This window comes from Dreissena polymorpha, chromosome 1 (assembly GCF_020536995.1).
Source record: "Dreissena polymorpha isolate Duluth1 chromosome 1, UMN_Dpol_1.0, whole genome shotgun sequence".
NCBI lineage: Eukaryota > Metazoa > Mollusca > Bivalvia > Myida > Dreissenidae > Dreissena > Dreissena polymorpha.
In genome coordinates this window covers 172,909,582-172,935,078 of record NC_068355.1, presented here as the reverse complement: position 1 = coordinate 172,935,078, position 25,497 = coordinate 172,909,582, and the positions used below count along the sequence as shown (strand labels likewise).

The 25,497-nt window shown below is 33.7% G+C and overlaps 2 protein-coding genes across 3 annotated transcripts in view; one reads left to right on the top strand and one right to left on the bottom strand.

Annotated features, from left to right (window-relative positions):
- Nucleotides 1–1,067: 1,067 nt before the first annotated feature.
- LOC127864540 (uncharacterized) lies at nt 1,068–5,066 on the bottom strand. Its single transcript, XM_052404215.1, has 2 exons — nt 4,111–5,066; nt 1,068–1,230 (listed from the first exon to the last, which is right to left on the bottom strand). The coding sequence occupies exons 1-2, from the start codon at nt 5,040–5,042 to the stop codon at nt 1,068–1,070; spliced, it is 1,095 nt and encodes a 364-aa protein (XP_052260175.1). The 5' UTR covers nt 5,043–5,066.
- Nucleotides 5,067–20,380: 15,314 nt separating this feature from the next.
- The window catches only part of LOC127861347 (calcitonin gene-related peptide type 1 receptor-like), an 81,750-nt gene continuing 76,633 nt past the window's right edge, over nt 20,381–25,497 (top strand). The window contains exon 1 of one of the 2 annotated variants that reach the window (XM_052399755.1): nt 20,381–20,681. In XM_052399755.1, coding sequence (XP_052255715.1) covers nt 20,387–20,681 — 295 coding nt within the window. In that variant the 5' untranslated portion in view covers nt 20,381–20,386. The remainder of the gene's footprint in view (nt 20,682–25,497) is intronic. The other variant, XM_052399757.1, reaches the window with a different exon arrangement.

Genomic DNA, 25,497 nt, shown 5'->3' with positions numbered 1-25,497 from the left:
TATTTTGCACCTTTATTAACACTCAGGTTGAGAGAGGATATATATGTTTTCAATATGTGTTTATTTATGAAAAACATTAATATATTACAATTAACAAATTGTACTCATGATTTATTCATTGCTTACACCAACTTAATTAATTGTTATAGTTTATTTACCTTGCCTTGCAGCAAGAGGATGTGAATGCGTTAGTTTGTTACCTGTATTGCTATTTTAAATGCACACAATTTAAGTAAATTCGTATCATTCACAAATCATATTGCATAAAAAGTAGTCAACTAAACTTCAAAACGATTCTTTACGTAAGCATGCAAATACCAATATTGTTCTCTTATCAGTGACGCCCGTTTAATTGATCTAACACACCATCATATTGCACGAAAGATGTTGTTTATTGCTTTTTTCGAGGCCATGACCAGCACAAATGATGCGTTTTTTTCCAACTGATATTGTCAATATTCATTCAAACATTATTGAATTGAAATCCTCCCAGGCATTTTAATAGAACAGACCGGAAATGGATTTTCTCACTCAATAACAGTACACGCAATAATACACTTGAACAGTCATATAACCACGGTGCGACTACTGTTATTCTTGTTGTCGAAAACGTACACATTAAAACGTGTTTGACATTTTAGGAGTATTGCACACATGAACCAGTACCTCACACAAACAACGTGTGATCTGAAACGTTCAATAATTCTTATAAATTTTCTATTTAATTGAAATTTTTTCAAAGCTACACCTCATATTTCTCGGTGCTCGGCAATATATAGCAATATATCATTGTTTCAAATGACGTCGTCTTAACAACGTCCGGTCGCTATGAGAAACAATACTTGAAATCAGTCACATCCGTGAGCATTATGTTTCAATTGATTGATGACAGAATATTGCTCACACAATCTAAACGAAGAAAACTTTCGATAAAGCTATTCTTAAATAATTAATTTGATTTATCTTATTTTGTGGAATGTTCTATTTGTAATCGCTAGTGTTTTTGTTTAATTTCCTCTTTTAAGAGTAACAATTACGATACCATCGTTAATAGATAATCAAAATCTTTAGTGTACCAAACATCTTGACGCGTTTTCATTGCGTGGAATATTGTGTTGGGCATATCTGCCAGTTTGAATTCTCAACGGGTGTGCAGAGACTCTTATTCTTACAAAAAATAAACGCAGACGTCTAGGAAGTAAGTCCAAATATTCTTCATATTCAAAAGAGGTTTTAAAAACTTTATACATATCTAATACAGGACTGCTATTCAGTTTACCATACCACTCTTGTCTAAAATTGTCAACAAGTCTACATTTGAATTCTCTAATAAAACTATTTATTTGCACAACATTTGGATTTTTAAATACATAACCAAATCCATAATTATTTAACATGTTTTTGACATGTGAGACCCAATTTGTAAAACCGTTATTACAATCGTTTAAAGCTTGTTTGTAAACAATTTGCATAATAATATTTTCACTGGTTAAAATTTTAAACCAATATTTTATAATTTTTACAAACCTGTTTACATACAATGGATATCTACCTAATTCTCCATAAACAGCAACATTACATGTATTTATTTTAACCTGAAGTAATCGTTTGCAAAATTTTAAATGTATGCGTTCAATGTCATCTGACTTGTTAAAACCCCCTACTTCTGCGGAATAATTTAATATGGAACCCACAAAAGAGTCAAACAACTGACATAATATTTTTGGTTTAATATCGAAGTCATGGCATTTTATCAACAATGTATTCATGGCTTTAAGGGCTTTACCAATCAAATGTTCTTGGTTTAATTTAAAACTTCCAGTATAATTTAGTACTGTGCCTAAATAATTAAAGTTATCAACAACTTCAATATCATTACCATTGTATGCCCATTTTTCATTTTGTTTTAAACCTCCTCTCTTCCGAAACACCATAATTTTCGTTTTAGCAGTGTTTACATTTAAACTCCAAGAATTGCAGTATAAATATAATCTATCTAAATATGACTGGACTTCAGCAGGTGACTTGCCTAAAATGGCCATGTCATCAGCAAATAATAATAAAATCATCGTAATATCATCTATACTAAAACCAGAGTTAATGTTGTCTTGTAGGTACAGTTCAAGATCTTCAACAAATAAAGAAAACAAAATCGGCGACATAACTTCACCTTGCCTCAGTCCAACCGCATACCTAAAATAATCTGAATACGATGAACATGATTTAACACGCGACTTAACATATGCATACATATCCTTCACTATTCTAAGCAATTTACCTTGTATACCAGACTTAAACATTTTCAACCATAATGCATTGCGGTATATACTATCAAAACATTTTAACATATCGACGTATATAACATACAAACGTTTATTTTCATTTAAATAATTTTGAACAATCGACATCAAGATATAATTAGCATCAACAGTTGAATACCCTTTCCTAAATCCGAACTGAGCATCCGAAATAATAGTGTTTTCGTTACAAAACAAAACGTTTCAATGCGTTTGTTTAGGATAGTAGTAAATAATTTTGAAAAGCAACTAACTAAAGTAATGCCTCTATAGTTATTTACATCATTAACAGCACCTTTTTTATGCAAAGGGATTATAACACATTCTGTCCATTTATCGGGAAAAAAGCCCGATACAAGAATACCGTTAAAAACATCGCACAAATGTGCTGACAATATATCACTGCATTCAAAAAATATTCATTCAAAATACAATCAATACCTGACGATTTATTTCGTTTTAAACGTTTTATTGCATTGTTAACTTCTTCGACAGATATAGGTACGTCAAGTTCTGGGAATACAGAATTTTCTAAGTTAAAATTATTATTTAAACAAAAATCTTCTGCTTCATAATAACAAAAAACAGGCTCATTGTTACTAAGCTTTTCGAAAAAAAATGTAAATTCTTCTAAGGATATTTTATTTTTTATGAAATTATTTTTTTATTTGAAAAATTTCCAAAAATCTCTTGGTTTGTGTTGTCTTAAATTTTCTATCTTCAACATTTTTTGCCAATAGCAACATGCTTTCTTCTTGCGGATTAGGTCTTTATAATACCTCTTACTTGTGCATAAACGTTCTCTGTTTATATATGATTTACTTGAGTTAAAAATACGTAACGCGTCATTGTACAAATGTTGGGCATTAATGCATTCTTGATCAAACCAATCAGCATTCTTTACACCGCTATTTGCACGGAAACTAGGATATGTTTTGTAAACACATATTGAGAGAATAACGGATCAGCAACGCGGATTGTTTCAGTAAATCTATTTAAAATGTCATTAATTGACGCAATCTCTTGCACGACGGTCACATTACATTCATGTATGTGAGAGCAAGAAACGACAACTCTGCGTGGAGATTGTAATTGACGCTCTACTTGAACAATCAATATTTTCTACAATAGAATTAAATACAGGTAACATACAAATAATACCTGAACGAAATTGGCTACGTAACGCATCGTTCCACTTATATTTAACATCGGTGTAAGACTTATACTCAGACGATGCGTTATTACAGACAGACAGACAGACAGACATAGTTTATTCAGACTTATACAATAGTACATCGTCTTAATACTAAAAATACACATCATATTCTGTCACGTGAATGCGAATAATAACATAACATTATATAACATAAAATCAATACAAATAAACATAATATATGGTAAGAACACATAAGTTCTAACGAGGGGTGGTAAAATCTATTCAACAGTATTATTTAGGATTGTATTTCTTACAACTAGAGCTTCTTTTATATATTTGCATACATTGGAAATTACTAATCTATCACAAGAAACTAATAATTTGTGAAATTTATACACAGATGGATTAATATAATATGTATTACTTATATATTTTTTTCTTAAATCGATGTAACATCGGCATATACATATAAAATGATATTCGTCTTCTAAATCAGTGTCATTACAACATAAACAATAACGTTCATTGCGTGGAATATTGTGTTGGGCATATCTGCCAGTTTGAATTCTCAACGGGTGTGCAGAGACTCTTATTCTTACAAAAAATAAACGCAGACGCCTAGGAAGTAAGTCCAAATATTCTTCATATTCATAAGAGGTTTTAAAAACTTTATACATATCTAATACAGGACTGCTATTCAGTTTACCATACCACTCTTGTCTAAAATTGTCAACAAGTCTACATTTGAATTCTCTAATAAAACTATTTATTTGCACAACATTTGGATTTTCAAATACATAACCAAATCCATAATTATTTAACATGTTTTTTACATGTGAGACCCAATTTGTAAAACCTTTATTACAATCGTTTAAAGCTTGTTTGTAAACAATTTGCATAATAATATTTTCACTGGTTAAAATTTTAAACCAATATTTTATAATTTTTACAAACCTGTTTACATACAATGGATATCTACCTAATTCTCCATAAACAGCAACATTACATGTATTTATTTTAACTTGAAGTAATCGTTTGCAAAATTTTAAATGTATGCGTTCAATGCCATCTGACTTGTTAAAACCCCATACTTCTGCGGAATAATTTAATATGGAACCCACAAAGGAGTCAAACAACTGACATAATATTTTTGGTTTAATATCGAAGTCATGACATTTTATCAACAATGTATTCATGGCTTTAAGGGCTTTACCAATCAAATGTTCTTGGTTTGATTTAAAACTTCCAGTATAATTTAGTACTGTGCCTAAATAATTAAAGTTATCAACAACTTCAATATCATTACCATTGTATGCCCATTTTTCATTTTGTTTTAAACCTCCTCTCTTCCGAAACACCATAATTTTTGTTTTAGCAGTGTTTACATTTAAACCCCAAGAATTGCAGTATAAATACAATCTATCTAAATGTGACTGGACTTCAGCAGGTGACTTGCCTAAAATGGCCATGTCATCAGCAAATAATAGTAAAATCATCGTAATATCATCTATACTCAAACCAGAATTAATGTTGTCTTGTAGGTACAATTCAAGATCTTCAACAAATAAAGAAAACAAAATCGGCGACATAACTTCACCTTGCCTCAGTCCAACCGCATATCTAAAATAATCTGAATAAGATGAACATGATTTAACACGCGATTTAACATTTGCATACATATCCTTCACTATTCTAAGCAATTTACCTTGTATACCAGACTTAAACATTTTCAACCATAATGCATTGCGGTATATACTATCAAAACATTTTAACATATCGACGTATATAACATACAAACGTTTATTTTCATTTAAATAATTTTGAACAATCGACATCAAGATATAAATAGCATCAACAGTTGAATATCCTTTCCTAAATCCGAACTGAGCATCCGAAATAATAGTGTTTTCGTTGCAAAACGTTTCAATGCGTTTGTTTAGGATAGTAGTAAATAATTTTGAAAAGCAACTAACTAAAGTAATGCCTCTATAGTTATTTACATCATTAACAGCACCTTTTTTATGCAAAGGGATTATAACACCTTCTGTCCATTTATCGGGAAAAAATAATAAAATAATGAAAACTGTAATGGGGCGTGATCACTAAATACGTTAAAATCATGCACGGTAAAATCTGAAATACTTGTAAAGCTGTATTCATTTTTCAATAAATAATCGATTACAGAAGTACCGTTAGTTGAATAAAAAGTTAGCTTACAGCTATTCCCAACTCTACCATTAACAATACGCATACATGTGGATTAACATAAATCTAGTAATTTTACTCCATGACTATTTAATGAACTATCGACTGAGGCCTTAACAGAGGCGCTGTCTGGGTAGTAATCTACATCATCATTAACAATATTAATTCTATCATCTATAATGACACCGACATCAACATATCTATACAAGGCATTGAGCGTTTAAATCGAATTAAGGGGCGCGAACCTCACGTTTGACCATCATTTGGTTGCAAACAACTCGCGCAAATTATACTTAATTTCCAAGCAGCACCATTCCAATCAAACAACACTTTTTAAGAATATCTTTTGATATCATTACCGTAAAGATACAAAACATTTGATGCAAGGCAGAACAATATATAATTTTATAACATGACCTATGATCCAGGAGTGAAATAACGTAATGCTTAATTTTGTTTATTACACGGGTGTTATTACACTAGTTATATTACTGTGAAATGACGTCATTTTTGTGACCAAAAGGACGTCATAATCCCAGAGAATTTCTTCAGTTAAACTCTTTTACAATGTGAATAAAAAGGTGAAAAGAGCATAAAATAAAGAGAAAATGTGTTGGCCATGTTATATATAGAATCTTAGATTCGTGGTCATTTTGTATTGAATTTATTAAACTCGTCATCGAAATAAAGATAAAAACTCGGCAAGCCTTGTTTTTATCTTTATTTAGATGACTCGTTTAATAAATTCAATACAAAACGACCACTCATGCAAGATCCTATATATTATGTCCATATAGTCATAATTAACACATGTACATGTATTAACTACAAACCGTAATTGTATTCAATAGAATGTTTAATATTCATGTACACTCACACATGTACACTCACATATCAACGGTGGTAATTATTGAAACCGCTGTACAGTGTTCTTCTGTCAGAACGTATGTGTGTTAATGCTAACCCCTGTGTATAAATAGTATGTAAATACTACATGCACATGTTGATGGTAAGACGACGAGAATGTACTTTTGGGGAAATATCACGCCTAAATATGTGTATTTACGATTATTTGCAATAGTTATAATGTAACACTAGCAAAATAAAATGTATGTTTATCTGAGCTCCTTCTCTAAATTCTTTCAATAGTTTTTTTTATATTGTAAAACTTCTTACATAAAGTTATTCAATGGATCGTATATTATCAATTTGTTCTATATTAATCAGATGATTCGGAATCTCGAATATGTCCTCTGAGCCTTTATTTTCATATTGTTAATATTTTTATCAATGGGTCTCAAAGGAACTATTTACTCATGCTGCGAACTATGATGCAGTGGTCTCAAAGGAACTATATACTCATGCTGCTCGCTATAATGCAGTAATTCGTTTTTCCGCTCTCGGAATGTAGGAATTTTCATTTAAGTATTTCAAGCATGAATTGGAACCTAGAAAAAACAGTTTACTTAAATAAAATAAAATAAATAAAAAACGATTTCTCAGAGGGTTAACGAACGTGTTTACGTTCGACATTTTGCAAATGTATGTTTTTAACCTGGTCAAAGGTAAGTAGAGTTACCCAAGTATTTATGTAAGGGTATTCGATAAACATAATGACTATTTATCGTTACCAGTGCATAATGAAGAACTATTTATTGAGAAAAAATGATGTTGAGTTCCATTTGTAATAAAGGCACATCTAAAGACCCAAAAAATCACCAAAACCACCTACACGAGAAGGTCTTTGATATTTGGCAGTCCGCCACTAGAGATCTTACGTCTTCAGGTATTTTATAAAAACAATATTATATATTGGCACGTGAAATGCCATCGTCTGATACCCACGGCTGCTGATTACGCTCCGCTAATACAATGGAGAGTAACGTAATGAATAGACCGGGGTGTCCGACGATGGTGAAATGCAACATATGGCAAAGATAATAGTTTCAAACTATTGTTTCAAATGCAATACTTCTTTTTATGACTCATCACCAGGTGGAACTTATTAGTTCTGCAACATCAAATCAATTAAGGTAAGTATCGTGTATATGACTCTAATAAAGACCTAGTGAATGGGACTTCGTAATAAAGACATATTACAATTATAACAAGATTTGATGTTGTATTTGGAATTGTGTAGAAGTGATGTTATCGCTATATTTATATGAAATGTCAACATGATCGTACTCACATGATATCAAAGGGTGTGTCGCTTTCAATAACATCTTTTTGAACTCTGATACTATTATGCATTTTTCTTCATTATACAACGTAAACTGATCGATCCGATTATTCAAATGTATGCGTTCTTGTAATATAAGCACTGTGAAACATTCTAAAGACTATTTTACTTGGTAAAAAGCGACTTTTATTTTCCGTATGATACCGTGTACATGCAGCAAATGTTAGTTCATGTAAATGCATATGTAATTACAAATTGACATTGATAATTAATGAACAAACAGACTTGCTCGTAAACAATGAAATTCGACGGCTGAGCATGCTGTTGATATATTGAAGTACCATGAAGCAATGCAACACTATCAGAATGTACAAAAGTAGACTTAAATACTTTTTTTTATTACAAACACTATATTGAAATAATTCACATAGTTAAAAAAGTTAAATTTATATGCCTGAATCTTTTTTATTAGCAATACTCTTTTTTAAAGTTTAAGATTATGATGTAACACTTTTTTAAATTACTTAACAGTACAAATCTGTTATATTGTATGTCATTGATATTGAGATGATCACGCACGAAGCCATGGCTTCTATAGATTCAATCCTAATAAATATGGTAGCATTTATTGTATCAATTAAAATTTGTAAATAACCTATTTAAGTCACATATATAATTTTTGTAATCAATCGATCAGGTTATGAACTACGGTTAATATAACATGCAAAACACAGTCTATGGAGTGCCGGTTAGCGGCAATATAATTATATAATTATTACCAGTGTGTTTTGTTAGACATAGGTAAAAATTGCCCGCAATTGATTGCTGTTGATGAATTCAAACTAAAAAAATGACACTTCATTGTTAAATATAAATATGAGTTTCATTATTGATTGGTTACTACAAATATGTTATCAATACATGTCGATGACTGAAGTGACTGGCAGCTTTATTCCTAAACTGCGTCATTCAACACTCAATGGGTTATTTAATTACTCTCATATTTGATTTCATGACGCAATTAAAACAATTTAGAAGATGGAGAATAATTACTTGTAGGAGTTTTATTGGCATTGTCGCAAGTGGTAAAATTGATTTACTATAACTACTGCTAGATATGATACTGTCAAAATGGGAGCCTCAAAGTGTAAAAAGAATCAAAGATCAGTATATTATATCGTTCAATGTAAAAACAATGGTGCAAACAATAAAACTGCTATATTAATATCACAATCCGCAGGCGCACTGTAAACACGAGAATTGTAATGTCAACCAAAGCTGTGTTAGCTTTACTGAAGACAAAGTTGTTCGTTGTAACTACGAGTTTCTGGTAACTGCGGTTTCGCATGAATGATGATATGGAAACGAGTACTGATTTCGGTTTTTAGTTTTCGAATGAAAAGTGCATTGAAGAGGCTTCATTTATATTTTCAAATTCGTTCAATTTTGGCTTTTCTTTGTTTTATTTTAGCTTTTCACAGGGTATCAGTACGCACTATTATCCGTGGACTTTGTTTTTGTTCTATGGGCAAAACACATAGAAAGGTCATGTGTGTTTAATAATATAAAATGTAACATTTTGCAACGTTATGTGTACGATTTACTACGACTGAATTACTTTTTATTAGAAAACAAAAAATGTTTTACATTCACAAACGTTATTCGCAGATATCCTTTTATTACATTACTCAATAATTCAATTCAAAAGATTTTACTACAGACAAATGCACTATGCAGATGATCAACAATTCAATTTTTATGTATGTGTTTGGTACTGGTTGATTTTTGTTTATTTATATTTTTATTTTACAATATCTGGTATACGAGTTCGTCGGTTTATATTGGATTTTACATCTTTTTCATCACCTCGACCGAGCCTGCCGATGCATAAATACCACCTTGGCGTAGTCACTCTGATAGTATAGCTTCTGGCCGCGTGCTCTATGGACACGCAATTTGTTTTGAGTCCTCTGCAATGATAGGGTGTTGTTTCTCGGAAATTCTTTACGAGCGTTGTTTGTGACACTGTGGTTGTAACACATTGAATTCACAAGAATAAATTTATAAAAAATGAGGCTACAAAATGACAGTAATTCTCCATTTCAAATAAACTCTTGTGTTAGAGCTTTAGTTGCACGTTTGAAAATAGATTATTAAAAAATTCTAGAAAATGTTACATCTGGACCTAAGGACTTAAACAACGGGAAGTGAAATGAAACTGAGACGAATTATAGACAATGTTCCATGTATGTATTAAATTAACGCTGTGAATTTAAACCTCCAAGGAACAGTTAAACATTTTTAAAATCGACAGCAGAATTATGTCTTTAATTGATAAATCGAATGTTGGCCGGAGCGAATGGTGGATAACACAATTATGCAGATGCAATTTTAGGAAATAAGCCTAAATACCCAAGGTATGTGTAACTCTGTCTAATGTTAAAACGACAACGCAAGCATAAGATATGTTCACGTTTGAGTTTTCGTATATGAAAGTCATGTTTGATATTATTGGGAAGCATTTTTCAACGAGAAGACCGTACATGCGACATTTAATAAAAGTGACTTTTCTTTCTATTAATCGTTGGCAAACATGATTTTTAATGTGTCTGCACAACATAAACCGAACATTTAACGGTATTCTTTGCAATTTAAACTTTGTGAATCAATAATGACAAAAAATTAGGTTACTTGCCACAAATCATGCAAGACAAACAAGATATACAATAATAAAAACGATTTAGTGTACCATTTCTGCTCTAGTTTCGGTCCTCTTTACGACAATGCAACAAACAACGATGTCTTTAATAAGCCCCCTTTACAAACAACAACGACGATCACATTAACAGCAACACACAAATACAACTCAATTTACTATGAAAGAAAACCAAATGTTTCACGAAAGTTACAGGAATCCGATAAATGTCCACTTTCGAGATTTTTTACGACAATGCATATTTGCATTTGGCATTTAAAACTTTGTTTTATGTAACAATTTCCAAGACAATTAACACACACACACTTTTGTATTACAGGTATATTTTGAGCGGTGGTTCTAGTACAGTTATTATTAAAAAGAAGCAGCTTAACATTGCATGAACCTTAACTTGAAAATATATTTATTAAAATAAAAGGTAAATAATTATCATCAAAGAACATATATACCTATTATCATTTCTGGAATATATTAACATATTACCTAAATATTCACTCAATTCATGCGTTAAGACTATAATAAGTTCTATAATAAGTCTTATATTTGGCTTTCATGATAATATTATAACATTACACGAGCTTTTAGTTACACGTATTAAATATATTTTATTGCTCAGGGTGGGTTCTAACCTAATATATATATCTTTTAGCAAAATAAATGGTCTATCGTATCCTACATGTTTGAGCCGTAATGCACATTACGTTATGTTACTACTCAGATTAATCTTTAAAACTCTGAATACAAGTGTGTCGTATAACGAGACTTCTTTAACCCATTAAAGCCTAGTTGACTCTCCCATCCATGTAAATTGGATCAATTTATTTCCAAAATTAGGGATGTCAAGTATATTTATTTATACATTTAGAATATTTCTTACAGAAATTCCTTTAAGCAAACAGCGCAGACCCTGATGAGACGCTGCATTATGCGGCGTCTCATCTGGGTCTACGCTATTTGCCAATGCCTTTTTTCTAGACGATAGGCATAAATGGGTTAACCAAAGCTCGTTTGATTTTATTAAGTATATTTAATATAAAACATAACATATTGGACAGCACCATGTAGAAAATTAAATAAAATGTATAATAAAAAATCGCCGCAAAACGCAAGCCCAATTAAAATATACATTAACACGATCATTAAGAATTTGCTATTTAATAAAAAGTATAAAAATGGAGGCAGGGAGGTGTTCTCAACCATTTGTACGCTCTGATCGACAAGCGCCCAGTAAATCGGAACTTCGTGCTTGCTGACTATAAATGGTTTATGTTCGCTTACTATATAGTATTTGATGCTGTGAAATAATTAAACATTCTTCTTATTATATTAATTTGAATGATCAAAGGTTGCGTCAGTTGTTGGTTTTGTTAAACCGTTTTTAAACTGTAATGGTTTTTCGAAACACAAAAATGTACATTGTTTTTATTCCTCATCTAAACGTAATATCACAAATTTGTGCACCACTATGCTCGCCGAAGGTCAGATATTCGTTGAATTTGCCACTCGGTATCGCAGTGTTCAAATTGAAAGACTAAATCATTACGAAAATAACGATTAACTTGCGATACCCTGTCTTGGAATTAACCAGCTTACTTACCTGTATCCGCTTAATCTGTGATCATAACAGTTTGAAGTGTTGAAAGTTGTTTTGAACTCAGTTTTGTTCTTTATCAAGGATTATAAATGCCTGATTTAATACTAAGTAAATTTAATAATCATTAATCATAGCACTTGCATAACATTACCGTCTTTAGTTAGACCATGTTATTAAAATGTCATTTGTCTCTTTTAGGCGCCCAATTTATGATTTAGCCACACACACGCATGAAAAAATAATTGAATTCAATTTCTCGAGTAATATGAGTTTCAGTACAGTAATAAGATATTCATTATGCCGTTAAACAGTCCGAAAAACCGGCAATTCGAGTCGAAATTGTGAATTGAAACCAAATTTGTGCTAATTTGATTTAATAATGAACCTACATACTTCATTTGTAATGAATTTAACGAACTCGAAAGACACATATTTATCAAGACTTGTTAAATGAACATCGTCCATACACACACATTTTCCAAACCATTTGTTAACAAAACAGTTCATATTATAATAATAATGCGTACAATTATATCAACAGATTCTTACAAAAGTTTTAAAGAATGTTTATTAAAAAACGTATAACTCACATGGGTAAATTATATGGATGATTAGTAATTATAGTTAAGTAACACCAAGGAGAGAATTATTTTATACTTAATACTTCCTTACAAATTTTGCCGGCTGGATAAATTCAAATCTATTAGTTTTACTTATCACTTTGTCTAAATAATAAACTTGCCCCAAACAGTTTCGCCTGTTAACCCATTTATGCCTAGCGTCTAAAAAAGGCCTTGGCATGATGCGGCGTCGCATCTGGGTCTGCGCTGTTTGCTTAAAGGAATTTCTGTAAGAAATTTTCTAAATATAGAAATTAATATACTAGACATCCCTAATTTTGGAAATAAATTGAGCCAATTTAGAAGGATGGAAGAGTCCATTATGCATAAATGGGTTAATAGTGTACGAGGAGCACTCGCATACGATGTGACACTCATATCCAATATTTATTTCGTTACAACAAAGACAGTATCTTCAGTTTCTCGGTGTATTCTCACACGCATCATATGTCAGACCATGCGAACGATTAACGATTGAATGTCCCCTGAACCACGTATTATACCAATACAATGTTCACATCAACTGCCCTTCGTATTCAGATGATAAGTAAAGAAATGACCTCAATAGCATTAGTACAAATATAGAGTTATTTTTAATCGTACTATTCTTTTAATCTTAACTTTGAAAAGGTTAAATTTGCCTTTTATAAAAAGGTATGGTCCTGGATAGGGCGTTCGACTATCTCTTAGCTGTAAAAGTTTCTTTTAAAAACTTGCAGTAGAAAAAGTGATGTTGCTAGATCAACATGTACCGTTACGGTAATCAGATCACTACACCGGCGCCGACAGTTAAGTGACTTCTTTCATCTCGGGGTATTTTGTGACCGGTCGACCACAAAACATGACGGTGATGACTTATACAATACTAAAATCATAATACACAACGTATAATAGTTTTGCACTGCAATACCACAGATCACCTAAATCTTTAAGAGCCATTAAAATGCAATTAATTTTTAATATAACACGTACTGTCAATTCAATATTACAAAGCCGTCAAATAAGATCTGAAGTGTTGGTTGCACCACTATAGAGGTTTAATGATTTCAGTCCCATATTTACCAAAAATGATGCTACGTATTTCAAAGGATACAGTTCAAACGAAATTATATCCCGATTAAACTTTAGATAAAGGCAAACTGTTTTCTGCGTAAGAAAAACATTTAATTAAGCTTATGAATAATAACAGCGCGTTGAGCAGAGAGAGTACTCTAACTCAATTTACCTCAGATGCGTCACATTTTATAATAAACAATTACAAAAGTGCAATTCGTTGTTTTTTCGATTCCAATTGGGACGCTGCTCAATAAACAATTTCGATGAATTTTTGCAAATGATAAATTCGCACCATGTTGGTGTTGGTGTTGGTGTTGGTGGTGGCGTTGTTGGTGGTGGTGGTGGTGGTGGTGGTGGTGGTGATGGTGGTGGTGGTGGTGGTGGTGGTGGTGGTGGTGGTGGTGGTGGTGGTGGTGGTGGTGGTGGTGGTGGTGGTGGTGGTGGTGGTGGTGGTGGTGGTGGTGGTGGTGGTGGTGGTGGTGGTGGTGGCTGCGGCGGCGGCGGTTGTTAGTGTTTCGATTTTTATTGGGGCGATGATCAATAAACGATTTTAATGAATCGTTGCAAATGATAAATTCCCACCGCCACCACCGCCACCACCGCCACCACCATCCCCAAGACCATCACCACCACAAACATCACCACCAACACCAAAACATACAACAACACCAACATTAACACCACCAGCACGCATTTTCTTGTTAATAAAGAGTATTTGAGTTTTTTTTTAAATACAATCAGACTTACGTGGACACATACTTGTATAAATATAAATAAACGGTAAAAGCATTATTCAGCTTAAAGTAGAATACAACAACTTTCATGTGTTAATCATTTAAGCTTCAACAGCTTTTGTAATTAAATTTATTACGATGAAGTACCTGGTGGGAAGCAAACTGGAACAGGTGTCTGCCATCGCGGTCTCGTCTTAATAACTAGACTGTGCGATCATAAAACCACTGTTTGAGTATTATATGAGGATAAGGTCACACAATGGTAATAGTGCCTCGACACTATAAAGGAAACTAGAGAATCGACAATAAAAACACACTTATGTTTATGCTATTTTCGATATCATCCAATTAAATTGTAAGGCGAAAGTCCTCGTGTACACGTTGTGCAGAAATTTCTTCGAAACGCAATCAAATTATGAAATACTTGCAGTTTGAACCATTCACTTTTGAACACAACATCAATAATTTATGTTTAATGTGAGGAATTCCGACGGGCATCTGAGTTTGTGTGTTTCGAAGTTAATTAGGTCTTTCCGCGCCTGAGGCTGCATTATGTTATTTGTGTCCCAACACTTCTATTTACCTCACTAAAGTTGGGACGAATTTCGAATCATAGTTGCAATTTCCAGCTATGCAGTTTAAATGAAATAATTTCAATTTTAGAGTTATTTTAAGTTGTGTGTTTGTTTGGAGAAGGGAGAGCAGCAACCAAACTCACATGCTGCATTGAACGGGGATCCGTTCGAACCCGGGTAGCTTAGTTGAGAAGTGCGTGTACCAACCACTGCGGTAACCGGAAGTCCGAATATCTTAACATTTTGTTGTTGCCCATGAAATAATTGTGTTGTGGCCCATATAATCAACTTGTTGTTGCCTAATATATTCATAAGAATGCTAATATCGCACAAGACGATTCCAGTCAGCAAATCAACCCAAATGTTAACTAGGTATAAGAAATATAACTAAAACACTACAACACAAAACTAAGATTTAATTAAAGATAACAATATAAAACTCAGATCCGAACCGAACCCGGGAACAATTCGAGTTCATCGGATTATGAAAAAGAAAAAAAAATGATGATGATGACGTATAACGTGTATAACGCTTTTTTCGTATCTGATTTTCCTAAATGTAAAATATTGTGTTTTTTTATTCCCCAATAAAGTTTTCAAGTATTATTCATATATTTTATATAAGATGTCAATATCATGTTTGAAGAAAAAAGGGTTTGTATAAAGTGTAATCTCTTCAATTTTGTATCAACCGACGTAGTTTGAGTAATTTTTGCTGAAATTGAAAATAACTAAAATATATTACGCCCAGTAATCCCAAACAAAATCGCATTTTCAAAAGTTGTGCTAAACCTTGAATTAACATGTGTAAACCCATGACAAATATCCTCTAATCGCTGAGAAAAATAACCGATTAGCGGATTGAAAGGTGTTAACATGTCTGTATAGTTGTGATTGTAATTAATGTAAAGAACTAGACGTTTTGATCCGGCCTTAAGTCGGGTATTATGCCATAAATTAAGCAATGATTATTAAATAAAATAACAATTCGTTACGGTATACTGCCTAAAGCAATCTAGCAAGACCCGTTTATTCGTGTGCTTATACTTACACACTCTGAAATTAAAGGACTTGTTTTAGTTAAAGGTACTTGTCCACACTCAGATTTTCGTATTTCAAAACAGTTAATTAATGAATTTACTAACACAACTGCACTATTTGGAATTTGTTTTTAAATAGTAATAATATGAGCCTTGTTCTGAGAAAACTGGGCTTAATGCATGTGCGTAAAGTGTCGTCCCAGATTAGCCTGTGCAGTCCGCAGGCTAATCATGGACGACACTTTCCGCCTGAACTTGATTTTCGGTAAGGAGGGACTTCCTTGAAACTAAAAATACCATAAAAGCGAAAAAGGTCGTCCCTGATTAGCCTGTGCGGACTGCACAGGCTAATCTGGGACGACACTTAACGAACATGCATTACGCCCAGTTTGTCAGGACACGACTCAAACGTGGCTGCCCTAGTCTTCGAAACAGGGACCTCTAGAAGAAAAAATCTACCGCGCTGCCACATTAACACGAGGGATTCGTAATGTAATTTAAAGGCTATCGATTAAAAGCAGTGCACGATTAATATAACGGTTACAATATCATTTCTGATAATAATAAAGGCAATTTACAGTAGATTGTTCAATTTTATAAGTACCACACGTATAAGGAACAATATGCAAAAATAATACAATAATTGTAACCAAAACATTGCACATCTCGCTTTCGAAAATTATTGAGATGTGCGTTACTGAAACTATTTAAAAAAAATGACATATATTAAATTACGTTTTTACGTTTAGGATTTCACTAATGATGTTTTCTTTTAAAACATTTTATATGATTGATAGTCCTTGTTTTTTTCTCAAGACAAAAAGTAATCAAGTCATAAACGAAAAATAAAGAATATACATCGTGCAAGATGCTTTATTGCCTAAATATTCGAACTTTCAAAAATGTGTGCTTGACACGAGCACTTTCAAAATAACATCTTTTATCTTGTTTTAAATTGTTGATACATAATAATTACTTCAAAAGTATCGTTGTTTATCGGACAAACAACACCGAACGTAAGTACTGGCGCGTGACAAATATATCACAATTGCTTATGACAGGGTTGATTAACCCATTTATGCCTAGCGTCTAGAAACAAGGACTTGGCAAACAGACCAGATGAGGCGCCGCATGATGAGGCGTCTCATCAGGGTCAGCGCTGTTTGCTTAAAGGAATTTCTGTAAGAAATATTAAAATATAGAAATAAATATACTAGACATCCCTTATTTTGGAAATAAATTGCTTCAATTTTAGAAGGATGGGAGAGTCCACTAGGCATAAATGGGTTAATAGCTACACATCACAGCAACGAAGACATATATTGACCGATAAGTAATGATCATGCTATCAGTTTGTTGATTGAAATATTTATTTTTATGTTACAAATAGCTTCAATTAATTTTGGTGCATGTATCTTTTTATTCTTTGTTATGGATTGTTTTGCGCTATAAGTGAATAGTTTGTCAACTCGTATTGTGTTTTTTGTCCACAGGAATATCGATAAGTATCATGTCATTATTCTAAACGCATCAATTAAGTATAACCATGGATACCGTGATATAAAGACTGCCTTTAATTATATGGTACTGATACGATTCGAAATCATACACAGCTGGATTAAATAAAAATATTAATAATTACTTATCGATCGACATGTAAAACATCAGTACATTATCCCTCCAGAACATAGTACACCAGAACATAGTTCCGCAAGAACACAATACACCGAACGTTCGTCAACCAGAACATAGTAAACCAGAACATTCGTCTACCAGAGCATAGTACTAGTATACCAGAACTTTGACCCTCCAGAACATACTTAACTAGAACATAAACCCGGCAGATCATAACACATCAGAACATTGGACCATCAGGACATGTTACAGCAGAACATAGGCCCATCAGAACATAACACATAAGAACATTGGCCCATCAGGACATGGTACACCAGAACATAGGCCCGTCAGAACATAACACATCAGAACATTGGCCCATCAGGACATGGTACACCAAAACATAGTCCCGTCAGAACATAACACACCATACAAAGGCCCGGCAGAATATAGTACATCAGAACATTGGCCATCCAGAACATAACACACCGAACATGTTCCCACCAGAACAAAACACATCGAACATCCCGCCTGTGCATGAAACATTTGCCCGTCAGAACATTACAGAGCAAACATTGGCTCGCCAGAACATAACACCGAACTTTTGCCCACCAGAACAAAAAAATTTGAACATTGGCCCGAAAGAACTAGAAACATCAAACATTTGCTCCCCAGACAATTACAGAGCGAACACTGGTTCGCAAGAATATAACATACCGAACATTGGCCCACCAGAACATAGCACACTAAAAGATCGACCGTCATAAAATAGCACTATGAACATTCGCCCGTCAAAACATAATACATTGAATATTGGCATGTTTGAAAATAACATACCGAACATTTAAACTTGGCCCGTAAGATAGTAACACAGTTTACATTAGTCCGTCAGAACATGACACACTAAATAGTGTCCCGTCAGAACATAACACATCGAGCATTGGCCCACCGGAACATAACACACCTGAATATTTGCCCGTCAAAACATGACATTATCATCAGCTCAACAAAATGTTCACTTTTACATATCAATACCCCAACAGAACTTAAGATTCGGACGAATATCAGCACATACAATGACAGAAGCCCACCATAAAATTAGTCGACTTGAACAAAAGTGGACCAATACATTATCCCTCCATGAAAAAATAAGCCACCAGACGGGTAATTTCATGACATATTCGAGTCTTGTTTAGACGCGTTTTGTAATGTGATGATCTGTATATTGTCTTTTATTTTTTATTAATTTATTTTCCTCTACGTTAACCTAAATATGCAAGTAGCATTCAAGCTGGATCCGTTGACCCGTTAATATGAGCGCTGGAATTTCAATCTGAGATAGTTCGTTCTACTCCAACCTGGCCATGTAGTTTGCGTTGGGATAGGTTATGAAATAAATATATTAACTAAATGTAATGAATATAAGTCTTGGAAAAAGGTACCCATTGCATGTGCGTTAAGTGTCGTCCAACACTAGCCTTTGCCATCCGCACAGCTATTCAGGGACGACACTTTCCGCTGTTATGGTAGTTTTCGTTTAAAGGAAGTCTCTTCTTAGCGAATATCCTGTTAAGACGGAAAGGTTTGTCTTTAATTAGCCTTCGCGGACTGCACAGGCAAATCAAGTAAGAAACTTTACACACATACATTAAAACCAGTGTTCCTTGGGACTTATATCAAATAAAAATATAAGTATATTTAAGCATTTAACTATACCCGGTGAACGGTTTGGTTCAACTACAGAAACGTATAAAAAGTCTGAGTAGGTTAACTGACCGCCTTTATATGAGTCAAGTACTATTACAAACTGCGAAACATCCAACAATAAAACATGTTTTTAGCATGTCAACTGTCGTTCTATACTCCTCACTCTGGGTAGCTGCGGCTGATAAAAGCAAGCATTGTATCAAGTTTAAACTTTAGTTTAAAAATAGACATGGAAATCAGGTTGTTTAGGAAATTATCTCTTATTGTGCATGATAGCCATACCCCGATCCTACGCTAGGTTGCATTTGGATACTGAATATATTTACCCGACTGGTTAGAGCTCGAAATCTGATATGTAAAGTAATTTCAATCTTTAACGGATGTTCATGTTTTTTTGGGTGAATAAAATTAGTTACTTATACAACGGGCTATAATAGACCGATACCTTTCAAGGGTAGCATTGAAAGCGTTGTGGTGGAGCCTGGATATTATAGTCAAAGGTGACCGTTAAGCGGGCGATGTGTGGACTTCTTATTTATACTGTATATAACTGCCGAACATTTATGTTAAACGTATTTTAAATTATCTTCAGATCCAACGTACCTTATGTAAATTAAGTAAATTCGATGAAATCATTATGCAATTCAAATGTTTAGATAAATAGTTACGTTTCTCTGTTGACATTTTGAGTATGTGTGTGAGGGAAGAAAGTTAATGTGTTAAATTTATTTGTTTTTATTTCAGATGACACAAGATCCAATGCTGAAACGAATACATCAATAGCCGTTTGTAAGGGAACATAGAGATCGATCAAACGTTTTCATTAACGCTTAGATCAAACGTGTTGACATTAAAGAAGGATTGTTTTTGTGTTTTTAAAGTGAAAGCGTATGCGCACCGATATGTTGTCCAATACAGCAAGTGTTACAAAATCAGGCGTACAACAACCTTCGACTAACGTTGGAATTAAGGACGGAGTTAACGTCACTGTCCGAACGCCTGACTATGGCGATGTTGACAACGGTATTCCGGATTACAATGACGATAGATATCAGTTGATTGTGAGCAGTTATGTGCACAATGAAAATGAGCTTGCCAAGGATTTTATTTTGGACTACTCTGTTTACAAGTCTGTCTTAAATAAGTGTAATGACACTCTCCACAAGATAGATCACCCAAACGATGGTAAGACTATTTTATTGAACGTTTGTTTCTTCTATTGTATGTACATATTAATAGTGAACGCATGATTCAAAGATACATATAGTATCATCGCAGTTTATGGCAACACTCGTCACACCTAGCATCATTACCATCAATATCATTATGTTCAACATCATCATTCTCATTTTCACCATCATCGTGATTGTCTTTGTTATTATTTTCGTCATAATCATCAGCAACATCATCATCATCCAACATTATCATCGTCACTATCCTAATATTATCCCCGTTTCTTCTTGTAGTCTCAAATCTACGATAATCATAAATGGTTGTTGTTGATCATGATTATGATGGTGGTGATTATGGTGATGATAATTATGATTACTTTGTCGACAATGATGGCGATAAAGATCATGATAATAATAAGTATGATCACAATCACAGTGATTGTAATGATGACGACAATAATTAAGACGACGACTAGCCGAAAGGTACTCTAAAACTCATTATCGTAATCATCAGCATCATCATCAGTAGCAGCAGTGGAAGCATTAGTTGCAGCACTCACATATTCATCATCATTATCATAATCAGCAGCAGTAACACAAACATCAAACTCAATATCAATAATGCATCCAATGTCATCATGAAAAATACAATACTTTCAATCGCCTTCATCATCATCCTTTGAGAAATATTATTTTATTTTTTTGGCGAACCACATAAATAACATTTAAATATTACCTAGTTACATGCCATGAACATTAGAATGTATCGTATTTTTCATTCTGTCTCAAAGGTGACATGTTTAATGCTGTCTGCTAAACGGGCCAAAATTTGAATTTCAGCTCCACATAACGTTTGTCTTTCGCCTTTCTATATGGCAATATCATTGTGCCAAATTGTTTGGAACGTTTACATCCATGATGAAGTTGTTTCCATAGTCGTTATTTAAAATTAAATAATTGTTTTGTGTTCTTCTTCATATATTTGTTCGCCTAATTAAGTGTCTGTGTTTTTTTTCAAGAATGGTGACGATTGTGAATATTGAGAATTGTTTACTAGTCACGCTTCGATAACTTCACTTCAACCGCACGTGTTTAAACTTGACTGATACTCAACTTGCGTTACACGACTATCCTTCTATAGTATATTGTGTACCAACAATGCCCCGGGCTTATGAGCTTTATTACGCATATCGACGGTATCTCCCTTTACATAAATATATATTGAAGCAATTCATATTTCATAGTTTCCCAAATATATTTTTTGGCATTATTAACGTGAGTGGATCTTTTTTAAACAACACTTTTATTACTAAACTGCTCAGAAAAATGTGTTTGAGACACGTGCCAGTTTGATTCGAACGCAACCCTTTCGGAAGCGCTCTTCGCAATTGAAGTATTTGTTATCATGCTCTTGATAAGTTCGGAAAAGAAGCATCTAATCAGCAGGTACAAACAGAAATGACTGGTACTACAAAATAAACTTAACGTCCAGAGCATCCTGAACATGACATACATAAGTTAATACTTAGATTAGCATTGCTTTGAATATATATAACCATATCGGTCTTCGATATGTCTCCTCCATGCCAACTAGATGACAGATGTATGCGGTTTGATTACATCGCTCGTGGCTACAAGGTCATCTGAGTATTGCCCTCTTCATACATAACATGAGTCTAATGACAGAATTATTAATGTCTGACTTATAAGTTCACTACCGTTTTAAGGTTGTGTATACCTTTAGGTCTGCGAAATACGTTAGATTTAAAATAATTGTAATGTCGTTTTACCTGCTTATGCATATAAGGCTTTTTTGCAAAGGCATTTTTTGCAAACGAAATGCAACCGCAACATAAAATCTTGAATTCAAAGTAGGTATTATACATAAGTCTTCAGTGTTTGTGTAATAGAACACCGGAAGGCGTTTGCAGTGCCTTATGAACATGGTATCAATGTCAATATGTGGTATTAAATAATTTATTACACATAATAAGCTACTGTGAATTCAACGCGAAACGCGAGGCAAAGTTATCCAGCATTCCGCATGTCAAGTTAGCATAAATGTGTATGCGAGCGTTTTACTAAGTGCGTATCCGTGGTCTAGTGGAATCTCAGGGGTCGCTGGTTCAACCACCCGCTCATTCTAACCTACTGAATGTAACTAGACGTTAGCATGAGCCGTCATTGTGAGGTGCGTTGTACATGGCGCTTCACAGCGGACACTGAAAGACCGAGTGTCGCATCTGGAACGCATCGTCTCCTGTATCTCGCATTATCCCCCATGATCCAACCAACTAGTCGTCTGGTGACAATTGCAAAAAGGAAATTCCATGTGCTAACGATACAAATGAGCCTCTCCCTTTGAAAAAGAACTTTATGCATGTGCGTAAAGTGTCGTCCAAGATACGCCTGTGCAGTCCGCACAGGATAGTAAGGGACGACCTTTTCCGCTTTTATTGAATTTTTCGTTCAAAGGAAGACCCTTGTTGACGAAAATCCAGTTTAAGCGGAACGCGTTTTGCCATATTAGCCTGTTTGAATGTCACATGCTAATCTGTGACGACCGTTAGCGCACGCACATGCATTAAACCCCTTTTTCAAAGAGCGACGCTAAACTCTATTGTTACGAAGCGTGTGAACTACAATTGTATTGATGACCCGCTGATCACATGGTGTTGTTTTGCTTTCATCTATACTAGTTAGGAGAATATGTTTGTAAGCTTTTGTAAACCTTGATATCATTTGAATGCACCACGCGAATATAGCAACGAATGTAGCTTATAGCATTACATATTACTATATACTGTAACGGAAGAACATCACGAAATAAGCTTTTAAGTTCATTTCACAAGATCTGAAGATACATTAAAGTACAATCACTCTAATAACTTATTGTCATCAATGCAGCAATAAATCTTGTTTTTGTATTCCGGTTAGGAAAGCGGTCGTTTCGCGAACAATTTTGACGTAATTAATGGCCTTTTAACGTCTTTCACATTTATTAACGTACTGACGTAAGTAGCAGTCATTGTGGTGTGCGCTACACTTCGCGTAACATTTATAACGAGATTGTCTTCAAGTGGATAACTATTTTGAATGCGTTGATAAACATTGTGCGCTTGTGAATATGCCAGTTTCAAAGGAGTATATAAAGAAGGAGTACGTATCTGATTATTCTGCTTATGAAGAAGTCTGGCGAGAATGTAACGAGACCATATCCAGAACAGATAATAAGCCAGAAGGTATTTTAAGCGTCTTTTGTAATGTCTCCTTTTTATCATCAGTATCACAGGAATGAACTACTGTTTCACAATTCATACGCAACCTTATTATTATATTGTTAAAGAAAGTTTTACAATATAGAAAAATAGTTAATAAATAATATAAATTTTTAAGAAAGTTTTGTAGGAATTTAGAATTGCACGCTTTTTTTGTTCGACTGGTCGTTTCCATAAGCCTGATACCGAAACAACATATACACATTCCCGTTTATGCCTAGTGGACTCTCCCATCCTTCTAAATTGGATCAATTTATTTTCAAAATTAGGAATTTCTCTATATATAGTTCTATGTTTAGAATATTTCTTACAGAAATTCCTTTAAGCAAACAGCGCAGACCCTGATAAGACGCCGCATCATGCGGCGTTTCATCTGGGTCTACGCTGTTTGCCAAGGCCTTGTTTCTAGACGCTAGGCTTACAGGGGTTAAATCAGTGCAATCAGGATAACACTCCGCAAAAACTCAGAACCGTCCACCTATAACGATGACAACAAAAATAACCCTGATTGCGCATGAGAATGGGATTTTAACTTTTTTTCTGCAGCATTCGTTCTTCAGGGGCATTTCCTTGTTATCATGTAGGCATGTCAAAGGGTGCAATTTATATAATATTATTTAGAGTAGAAATTTGTATTAGCCGACATCATTTATTTGGAGAATGAAAATCGTCCTTCTTTGTGATGTCGAATTTTTTTAGCGTTTTGAAGATGTTGTTTTGCAACCGCTATAAATACTTGATTAAGAGAAATGAAACACTCATTTTGGAACCGTTTGTAACCAAACATGAGCCTTTTTCTGAGAAAACTGGGCTTAATGCACGTGCGTAAAGTGTCATCCCAGATTAGCATGTGCAGTCTGCACATGATAATCAGGGACGACACTTTCCGCCTAAACTTGATTTTCGGTAAGGAGTGACTTCCTTGAAACTAAAAATACCATAAAAGCGGAAAGTGTCGTCCCTGATTAGCCTGTGCGGACTGGGATGACACTTTACGCACATGCAACATTATCATCGTCACTATCACATTTCGTTTGATCAGTAGTATGTATATGGTGAGATTATACAGTTGTGCGAGTGATTAAGTCCTTTGAGTAATAGGCTCAAGGATGCTTGAGTGATGTTTAAATATCATGATACAAATACAAGTTGCAACCGTGTCGTTTTCAGTACAATACAAATGTTTGACTCAAATACATAGCCGATACAAAGAGGCAAAAATAAGGATACATTGGTAATTGATAAATTACTATCACTTCATAATATTTATGTAATAAATGTAAATGTAATTGTACATTTTAACTCATTGTGTTCGAAATATATAAAACATAAATAAAGTTGCTTGTACACGTTCTGTACAGATGGAACAACTTGCAGCGAAAACATGGTCCGTACCAAAAACTACGCCTTTAACATTTAGGATACAATACATATGTTTTATACCAAAATCGAACTAAATTAAACATATAAAAGCGGTATACAAATACTCAAGTTTCAGGTCTTGTAGCAATATAGTTTATATCAATGTGAATAAGATAGTGCACATAATAT

Bases quoted from the DNA above. Each gene is read 5' to 3' on its own strand.
- LOC127864540 (XM_052404215.1), bottom strand. From the start codon at position 5,042: ATGTCGCCGATTTTGTTTTCTTTATTTGTTGAAGATCTTGAATTGTAC. The intron at 1,231-4,110 runs CTCTTATGAATA...AGTTTTTAAAAC, and splicing joins ATGTATAAAGTTTTTAAAAC to CTCTTTTGAATATGAAGAAT.